The sequence below is a fragment of the Molossus molossus genome, unplaced genomic scaffold (assembly GCF_014108415.1).
Source record: "Molossus molossus isolate mMolMol1 unplaced genomic scaffold, mMolMol1.p scaffold_m16_p_10, whole genome shotgun sequence".
In the NCBI taxonomy this organism is placed as follows: Eukaryota; Metazoa; Chordata; class Mammalia; order Chiroptera; family Molossidae; genus Molossus; species Molossus molossus.
Window position 1 is genome coordinate 106,559,007 of NW_023425345.1, and position 9,779 is coordinate 106,568,785.

General features: G+C 49.7%; 1 protein-coding gene across 1 annotated transcript; it reads left to right on the plus strand.

Annotated features, from left to right (window-relative positions):
* The first annotated feature begins 1,592 nt into the window (after positions 1 to 1,592).
* On the plus strand, positions 1,593 to 9,107 carry PEX26 (peroxisomal biogenesis factor 26). Its single transcript, XM_036252939.1, has 5 exons — positions 1,593 to 2,058; positions 3,024 to 3,164; positions 4,040 to 4,332; positions 5,641 to 5,784; positions 7,254 to 9,107. The coding sequence occupies exons 1-5, from the start codon at positions 1,829 to 1,831 to the stop codon at positions 7,334 to 7,336; spliced, it is 891 nt and encodes a 296-aa protein (XP_036108832.1). The 5' UTR covers positions 1,593 to 1,828; the 3' UTR covers positions 7,337 to 9,107.
* The last annotated feature ends 672 nt before the right edge of the window (positions 9,108 to 9,779 follow it).

The window sequence follows — 9,779 nt, forward strand, 5'->3', positions numbered from 1 at the left end:
TGACCCCTGTGAAAGGGTTGCGACCCACAGGTTGAGAACTGCTGAATTGTAAGCTCCACAAAGGCAGACATTTCTGTCTTGTTTGTTCACTGGAGGATCCTCAGTTCTTAGAACAGGGCCTGGCACCTAGTAGATGTTCAAAAAGAATGTGTGGAAAAATTTCATCATCTTACATGGGTTAGGGGGTCCATACTTCTCTTTCCTTAAAGTCTGATGGATTTGATGTTTCTGCCTCTCCTTTTAAATATATATATATATATATGTATTTAAATATGTATATATATATATTTTTTCCTTTATTGATTTTACAGAGAGAGGAAGTGAGAGGGAGAGAGAGATAGAAACATCAGTGAGAAAGAACATTGGCTGCCTCCAGGGATCAAGCCTACAATCTGGGCATGTGTCCTGACGGGAATAGAACAGGTGACCTCTTGGTGCATGGGTCAATGCTCAACCACTGAGCAACAGCAGCCAGACTCTGCCTCTGCTTTTCATGAGGACTTTCTACAGAGAACTGAAAGCCCAACAGATTTGCATGTCTAAACCTGGTGACAAGGGAAGGGCGTGCATGATGTGAGCAGGCACCTACCCTGTGCCTGGCCTGTCCAATAACGAGGGGAGTAAACAATTCTAGAAGCTTTGGAGAGAGTTCAAAATGTGAAGAAATTAAACTCTGAAGAAATTAAACTGTGAAGAAATTAAGCTGAGAGGTCATATGAAGTTGGGAGGCGTGGCAAAGCCTGTGTGAAGTACAGAATATACATAAATGTGACTTTATGTAACTGTGTAAAATTATTTAATAATAGTTACTATAGCTATAATTTATTGAATACCTGATCTGCTCTGGAACTTTATTATAAATTGCATTACACACTGTACCTCTTATTTTATGTGACACAAAGAAGGCTCATGCGCAAGTAACTTGCTTGTGTGAGGATCTGAATTCCCTGTATGGAAAGCATACAGTTGGCCCCATCCTGCAGAACAGAATAGTGCTTAAATATGTGCCTCTGAGCCAAAAGAGCCCTGGATTGACGTTATTTTTGTCACTAGTTGTGTGACTTGAGCGATCTATTTAAATAAGCTCCAATTCCATCTCCTGTAAAGTAGGGACAACAGTTCTGAGGGAAGAACTAAACGCGATTGCAGGCAAAGCGCTTGGCAGGGTGCCAGCACTGGACACAGGCGACCGGCCTGGGAGGCGGCACCTGCCGGGGAAGCGTGACCGGGTACGTTTCCTTTCGGCGCCTTTCCTGGCGGCTCTGACTGCCACGCCGACAGGTGCTGCGAGGCGGGCGTGGATTTCTTCTGTCTGGCCTCTGCTAGGTCTGGTTAAAGGGGACCAACTCGTCTGGAAAGGCAGCGTCGCCTCTGACATTCCCCGCTGGCAACGCCGGAGCCGGGGCGTGTTCCCGCGGGACAGCCGCGTGCGCGGAGCGCGGCATGCCGGTGGTTGTAGTCCTCCCTGCCCTGCCCTGCCCGTCAAAGAGCGCCGGGCGGCGGCCGGAAAACCACAGCTCCCAGAGGCCCGCGCGCCGCCCGCAGCCCCGCCCCGCGCCGCTGCTGTAGGAAGGAAGCTGCGCCCGCGCTCCCTGGCCAGGGTGCGTCGGTCCCTGTCGTGGGGCCGCAGAGGCCAGGCCAGGCGTCCTAGGTGCGCAGCCGTCCGACGCCCGAGGTGTACACTGGTTCCCAGGTGCCCGGCGAGCCCAGCTTTGGCCTTAGATGTGGCCCCTACTCTTTCCTCGTCCAGGTCTTGGCCCTGAAGGCTTCAGGGCAAGGCCGTGAGGACTCCCCTCTCCCCAGGCCGAATCGGGCCGGCTTGGCCGCAATGAAGAGTGACCCGGCCACAGCCGCAGCCCCCCTCAGCGGCGTCAGGGGCGCCCTAAGCAGCCCCGACCCGGCGCGCGTCGCCCTCGCGCCGGCGGCGGCCGCGGCTCTGCTGGAGGAGGCGGCCGACCTCCTGGTGGTGCACCTGGACTTCGGGGCGGCGCTGCACGCCTGTGAGCGCGCGGGCCGCAGCCTGAGCGACGGCGCCCTGGCGGACGGGCCGGCGGGCACGTATGTGCGGGGCTCGCGTGGGGAGAGAGCATTTCAGGCGCCTGTCGTTCCCGGAATGCGCCCCGGGGCTTCCAAGAGGCCGTTGTGCCCGTGCCACAGAGGAGAAGGCGGAGGCCCTGCACAGAGCTCAGCCAGGGTGCTCCCTGCTCCAGTGCGGTGGCGAGGCGGGAAGCTGGGATGCGTGTTAGGTGGTAGATCACGGCGTCAGCAGGCTCAGTCTTTCCTAGGTGCACGCCACGTCCCCAGGTCGTGCACTTCTGGTGTTGGCTGAGCAGTGGGAACGGGGTTCTGGGCCTGGTGAACTGGGTGAAAGGATGAGCCCGAGCAAACCTTGGTTCTCCATCGCTCTTCCTAATGCTGCTAGCCTCTGCTGGGACTTCGGGGCATCATTTCCCTTCGGGTCGTAAAGTTAGATTAGATCAGCTAGGGAGATGTTGGGTAGGATTGTCAAAGCTGGGGACCCCTGGTTGTGATTTAAGGGGTCGTGTGGGGGCTTGTTGCAGTAAATGCTGAAGGCTGTGATTCTGAGTGCCTGGAGGTACCGCACGGTTGGTACTAAAAGGCCACTTGTGGAGTCCCTGTTCCCACACTCAGGCCCCGTCCCCATTTCTTCACCAAGCTAACTGTTAGCTCCAGCTCTCTCCATCCACACACCTGTGCTGCAGGTTGTACTCCCCCCTTCTCACTCACTTAAACCTGGTTTCACCTGCGTAACAAAGATGCTGGACAAGAGTTGATTTGCCCCTAGGCGGTTTACAGGAACTTTTAATTTCTAGGAGAATGGGTAGTTTTCTCTCTGTTGGGACCCATGAGACCAGTTGTAATTGTGAGGCCCTCTTGAATGCTAATGGGGGGGATGGAAGTGATGGCTGCTAAATTGGGAGCTGGGGAAGTCCCAGGGTGGAGGTGTGAATGGGAGTGCAGGGGGACCACTTCTAGACCTGAACTGGTTTTTCTGCTGACAGCACCTTGGAGGTGAAATGCTCCCTGTGTGTTGTGGGGATCCAGGCCCTGGCAGAAATGGATCGGTGGCAGGAAGTCCTCTCCTGGGTTCTTCAGTATTACCAGGTTCCTGAAAAGCTACCCCCCAAAGTTCTGGAGCTGTGGTAGGTCCTCGTTACTGACTCATTGGATCATTCCAGAAATGAGGATTTTTGTGTTTTCTTCTGAATTAGTACCTAATATAGCCTCTCTTCCCTCCCTTGCTAATTTCCTCCAAATCTAAATTTTTTTTTCAGATCTCAAAACAGCACTAAAGGATGAAGGAGTAATTTAGGGGTGGGTTAGAGGAAAGAGGATACGGGGAGTAGATGTGAAGTGGGATGACAGAGTGGGGGTCAGAGCAGAGAGAGAGAGCTTCTTGCTACTGTTGTAACGTGTCAGGGAGATGACCAGAGACGCACAGCCGAATTGTAAAGGAGCACTCCATTACACCAGCTTCCCCAGATCCTCAGCCCTGTTTTGTCCTTGCTCCTTCGCTTTTAAAGACAGAAGCCCCATCTCCCTTTTGCACCCCCCTCCCCCCAGGGGACCGGTACAATAGTGACTGTAACAATGATTACAGAAGTCAAAATAAGCATTAATCACTGGGTTCATGATTTGCAGTTTCCGATACTGGGAAACTGCAAATACCTCCCAACACATGGGGCAACTATAATCTTAGGCAAAATTCCTTTATTGGTAGGGGTAATTAACCTATTAATTGAAAAATATCGAGGAAGGTTCATTGATGATAAAAATGGAGTCATTTAGTCGCTTTAGCCAAGGGGCCCACGTAAGAATGGAATCTAGTTGCCTTAGCCTCGGGCCCAGGTCACACTTTCTAGGAATTCCTGATTTTTTTCAGTGTCAGTGCTCCAGAAGGAAGGGCTGGAGGACACGAGGGAGGAGTTGGATAGAGAACTATAGTGGTTATGAGAGATGAATGAACTGTGGAGCACTAACTGTTCTTTTTTTTGGATTGGATTATTTGGGGTTGCAGTGTTCTGTTATATAGCAAAATGCAAGAGCCTGGAGCCGTGCTGGAAGTGGCCAGTGTCTGGCTCCAAGACCCAGACAATCAGGGCCTTCCAGAATACAGAGCCTTGGCAGAACTCCACCTGCAGCGGGTGCTGCTGCCCCTGGGCTGCTGGTCGGAGGCTGAGGAGCTGGTGGTGGGCTCTGCAGCCTTCAGTGAGGAGCAGCGGCTAGATGCACTCCAGGCCATTAGCACAGCAAGGCAACAGCAGAAACACAAGCACTCTGACTCGGAGGACTGGAAACTAAGCCAGGAAGGTAGGCTATCTTCCTTCCGGGACTTCTATAAAGTGTAGTTGTGGGCGTTCCTCGGGACCTTGGGGTCTATCATGACATTCCTGGGAGCTTGGGAGCAATTCTTTATATGAGTAACTCACAAATCAGAGAATAGGAAACCTGTTGAGTTGCTTAAAAAGCCCAGGCCCTCTGAAATTGTTGGTGGAAAGAAAATCTTCATATGAGGAGGTGTTGCTGGATCCCAGGATCTTGACTCTTTTCTCCCAAAGTCACTATCTCCTTGGGGTCCTCTCATCAGAGAACCTGTACCATGCTGGCCTGGGTAGGATGTTACTCCTCCTTTAAATGCTGGCACAAATATACACACAGCTGAGGTACGCTTGGGGATAGCCAAAGGAAAATGAGAAATGCACATGGTAACTTGGTAACTGGACTTATGAGGTAAAAATTACCTATCTTTAGTTTGGGTGCCCCTGCCCAGTCTCCTGTCTGCGTCACTCTTCTTCAATGTCCTCAGTGATTGATGTCCACCCCTCAGGGACAGCGTACCCCTGCACATTTGAGTGCAGATTTGTAGACTGCTTCTGTAGAGAAACCACTCCAAGATGCAACACCTATTGATCTTTGTTTGTTATTTTCCCCTTGGTAATATATAGAATAGGCAGATTATTTCCCCCCAAAAGTACCCTTTAGCTATTAGGAGATCGTAACCCTGTTTTCCTGCGTGTTTTTCTTTGTGTGCTAAAGAGCATGAACCTGCTCAGACAGGATCACTTCTTTGCAAACAGGGCTTGTTGGCCTCAGGGATTACCTGTGGCTACCCAGGCTCTCTGCCCTGCACCTCTTCAGGAGGAGGGGCAGAAGGGGGTTTGATGGCAATTTCAGGATGTTCTATGAGGACTGACTGGTGCCACTTGTTCTTGGGTTGTTAGTGTAGTTTCATTTTTATATTCATAATCCAGGACTTTTGAGTTCTTTACTATGTGTACTATATACCCTTCATTTTCCTGCATTACTGTGATAATCAACATCTATTGCTCTGTGTAACTCTGTGTATATATCTTAGGCTAAATATAAATAATGTTATAAGATTATGAGGATATTTAGTAAAACACCAAGTATGCCAGGTTTACCCAACCTGAATAGAGACGACACTGGTGATACAGCCGATCCTCAAAACTTCGGAGCTTTCCGAGTCTCCTTTGAACCACTTTATGAATTACATGGGTGTTACCTTTGTTCAACTCTTATAGTCAAGCTCAAAGCTAAGATTTAAGGAAGCTGGTCCCCGTGACTTACCTTACAGTTACTCTCTGTCCCTCTGACCAGGCTCCTCTCACAAGTTTCTGTCACTACTGATGTTGCTTTGCCGGCTTTGGGACTCTGCAGTGAGCCACTTCCTTTCCCTGCCCTTCAGAAAGATCCTCCTGGCCGCCTTGATCCTCTGCCTCGTGGTGGTGAGGTTTGATCCAGGTGAGTGATGAAGCCTACCTCCCCCTCGCCCTTCCTGGAGAAGGGGCAGTTGACAGGGCCTGGCTGTGGGAGCTCTCTTGGGGGTGGGGGTACCCCCTGGGCCGTTTCTCCCGGAGTCTCTTCTATAGGAGGGACCCAGCTCACCCAGGGGAGGCTAGTGCCGCAGTTCATGAGAGCGGTCTGGAAAAGCCCTCTACCCGGCTGACCCTTGAACACTGACTCCGAGTCATTGTCATCTACTTTATCACCTACTTGTGCAGGGTTGAACTCTGAATAGAACCTCAGAGTTAAAAAAAATCTTCCTCATTTCCCTGGCTGGTTTTGCTCAGATTTTAGAGCGTCAGCCTGCGCTCCGGAGAGACTTAAGTTCAGTTGCCACTAAGGGCATGTAGTTTGTCCTCAGCCCCAGTTGGGTTGTGTGGGTGGCAACCAGTCGATGTGTCTCTCTCATTTCTCCCTGTCTCCCTCTTCGTTCTATGAATACAAAAAGTGTCCTCAGGTGAGAATTTAAAAAAAAATTTTTTTTTTCATCATGTGTACCTTTTAAGAAAGAAAAAAAATCAGTTAAAACATTAAGAATTCAGCCCTGGCCATAGTGGCTCAGTTGGTTGGAGCACTGTTCCTTAATCACAAGGTGGCAGGGTCAACTGCTGGTCAGGGCGCATACCCAGGTCTTTGACCCCCAGTTGGGGCATGTTCAGAAGGTTCTCTTTTTTTCTTCCTCTCTCTAAAATAAATTTTTAAAAATTAAAAAAATTGAGAATTCAAATAATGAAAAAAAAAAAATCCAAATTAGCCTTAATTCCAAAGAGGTAATTTTTACTTTATTTCGGTATAATTAATATGATACAAATAGGTAATTCTGTCATATAGCTCTAAATGTTAAAGATACAGAAAAGTCTCTTTCTAAATTCATCTCACCAGAAGCAACACATTAGCAGTTTTTTGTATATTGAAGAGATTAAAACATAATACATTTGAATCTTTTTTTCAGCAAATTTAAGGTCATTGCCATCCAAGTGAAGAAAGTATATTCAGATAATATGTCCTAGAGAAAGTAAAATTCTTTTTTTTCCTGTCCTCACTCGAAGACACTTTTTGCATTCATAGAGTGAGAGGGAGGAAGAGAGAGAGAGAAACATCGATGTGAGAGAGCCACATCGAGTGGTTGCCACCCACTCGGTTTGTCCCACTCGGGCTGGGGACAAACTGCAACCAAGGTACATGCCCTTAGCGTAACTGAACCCGGGTCTCTCTGGACCGCAGGCTGACGCTCTAACCACTGAGCCAAACCAGCCAGGGTGAAAGTCGAATTCTTTATTGTTGAGGAGGGAGGAGGAGGAAGTAACATTAAGCATCAAAATATGCTTTAAAAAGATGTGTGCCAAGTTGGTCGAGTTCCCAAGGGATGGGAAATGGGGCTGAGTGAGGGGTGAAGGAAGGAACTGACCGTTGTGTTTTCCCTGCAGCTGCTTCTTCTCTGCCCTTCCTCTGCAAGCTGGCTCAGCTCTTCCACTGGATCCGGGACGCTCTGTTTTCTTCTCTCTACTAGGGCCCCACCCGTGACTGAGTGGTTTTCTCCACTCCCTGGCCTCTCCACTCTCCACAGGGGAGAACTCATTCATGGCGCCAATTTCCTGTTGCTGGCTGGGCCCCCGTGGGAATGGGGCCAGCCTAATTCTAGGAAGAGCTGATTCAATCCCACGAACTGTCTTGCTGCCTGACTGCTCTCCCCTGGGCACCCCACTTTGGCAGGTGTCAGTAGGTCATGTGGAAACAAAGCTGGGCCAGAGGGCACAAGCCCTCCAGAACAGCCCCTCTTATTCTCAGAGGCCCCTTGTGCAGGAGGGGTTTGGGAATGGAGAGTGCATCCATGAAACATTCCATCTTGGCTAAGGCAAGGGGTTGGTTTTTCAGTTTGAGGTGTGAATGAAGCTGGAAATTCAGAAAAACCCCCTGGGAAACTTACCTCTGAAAATTGCCCCTTCCGCAGGCCTTTAGTTAGGCAGAGTGCCATTGAAGAGGCGCCCTCCCCCCCCTTATACTCCTCTCCATAGATCTGGCCCAGTTGTTTATCTATACACCATTCCCATAGTTTTGCAATGGACTTGAAGCTGCTTGGGCCCACTCTGTTCATACCAGGGCAAGGCTTTCATAACTGCTAGGGTGACTATTGAGAACAAAGTGAGTTTGCTTAGCTCTTCTCACTGGGTAAAGTGATCTTGCTTGGTGCTTCTTGGGCTTCAGCTCAGTTTTTCCGATTGTCAGTGTCCCAGCCCTGTTCTGTTACACTCAGTATTGCTGCTGTCTTTCCCTCTTGTCAAGCCCTTCCCTCGCCGGGCAGCAGTATTTTTGTACTTCGTGCATTGGCATTTTTACCAGATTCTGCCTGTATCCTTGCCTTGTGGTAGACACTGTTGCTGGTTCCCCCTTTCTGTGTCCTGTTCTAATTATAATCTGTCGTTTGTATTAATGCACAAGTTTTTCTGCTTGTGTGGCCTTGAAAAGTAGGTCAGCCTTAGAGGCTGATGAGCTGAAAATGGAACTGGGTAATCGGGAGCTGGAAGGGGTGTGCAGAAGGGGCTGGGCAGAGGGGAGACGTGGGTTTTGGAAGCAGTGAACAATTTTATTCATTGTTAGCTGGGAGGAGGCATGGGACCTCAGTGTTTGAGCACCTGAAATGTTTCAGCATCTGCATCTGTCACTGGCCTCAAGAAATCTTACATGTTTCTGTGTAAGCAAATGTAAAATATTACTATGCCATCATGATTATGAAAGGCTCCCAGCAGGGGCCGGCCTTTCTGGGGCTGAAGGCCAAGCAAACCACCTCCTGCTGGGATCTCTGTCAGTGCTGAGGCCAAGAACACAGTATAGGAGGTACCTTTAGCTTATCGTGGGTTGATTTTCAAGAGTTGCAAGTCAGCAACTTCTCTTTAGTAGAACGTAGAGTAAGTAAACTTCACAGGCCCTTGGGAGAGTAAGTCCCTAGGTGTGGTTCACTCTAGGAGACAAATCCATGCTTCTACACATGGACTTTTAACAGAGCTAACAACCTGAGGGAGAGGAGAGCAAGGGAGGCAGGTAAGCTTTGCGATCTCTCCTTTAGAATGATTTCTTCAGATGAAATTCAGGTCCTGTTCTCTACCCTAGATAAAATTCTTTAGGGCTTCCCATGGCTCTCAGGATAAAACCTACATTCTTCGTGGAATTTCAGGCCCTAGGGCACTGGTTTTGGCTCACACCTCCGCTTTTATGTGGGCCCCTGTTTCTTTCTTTTTTTTTATCCTCACCCGAGGACATTTTTCCATTTTTGTTCAGGTAGAGTGGGAGGGAGAGAGAGGAACAGAGAGAGAGAGAGAGAAACATCGATGTGAAAGGAACACATCGAGTGGCTGCCACCCGCACAACCGACCACGGCTGGGGACAAACTACAACCAAGGTACGCGCCCTTAGCGGGAACCGAACCCGGGTCTCTCAGGACCGCAGGCCGATGCTCTAACCGCTGAGCCAAACTGGCCAGGGTGGGCCTCTGTTTCTTATGCATACTGCCCTCCAGCGGCCCCACCAACCAGTGTTCTGAACACTGCACCCTCCTCACACCTCTGCTGTTCCCTGTGCAAGGTCCTGCCCTCCTTTTTGCCTGGTGAGCTCCTCAACCTTCAGACTTACACAAGGTTACCTCTGAGAACCCTTTCCTAATGTCCTCTGCTTCCAGCCCCTATTTCATGTCCTTTTTGTGGTAGTGCCTCCATGGCCTCATAGTTGTGACATCTTTCGTTGCTTCTAGCAACTGAGCTCTTTGAAGCTGGGAAGTATGGCTTGATGCTGTGTCTAAGAGTCAGGTTTGGGTCCTCGTTCCACCAGTCTCTAGTTGTATGACTGTTGGAAAGTGGTTGAACTGCCCTGGCCAGTGTTGCTCAGTGGTTAGAGTGTCAGCCTGCACACCAAAGGGTCTTGGGTTTGATTCCCGGTCAAGGGCACATACCTGTGTTGTT

What these genes read in the sequence shown, in the direction of transcription:
- PEX26 (XM_036252939.1), top strand. Translation starts at nt 1,829, where the DNA reads ATGAAGAGTGACCCGGCCACAGCCGCAGCCCCCCTCAGCGGCGTCAGG. An exon ending in GCGGACGGGCCGGCGGGCAC is followed by an intron (nt 2,059 to 3,023) that starts GTATGTGCGGGG and finishes TTCTGCTGACAG; the next exon opens with CACCTTGGAGGTGAAATGCT. An exon ending in GGTGGTGAGGTTTGATCCAG is followed by an intron (nt 5,785 to 7,253) that starts GTGAGTGATGAA and finishes TTTTCCCTGCAG; the next exon opens with CTGCTTCTTCTCTGCCCTTC.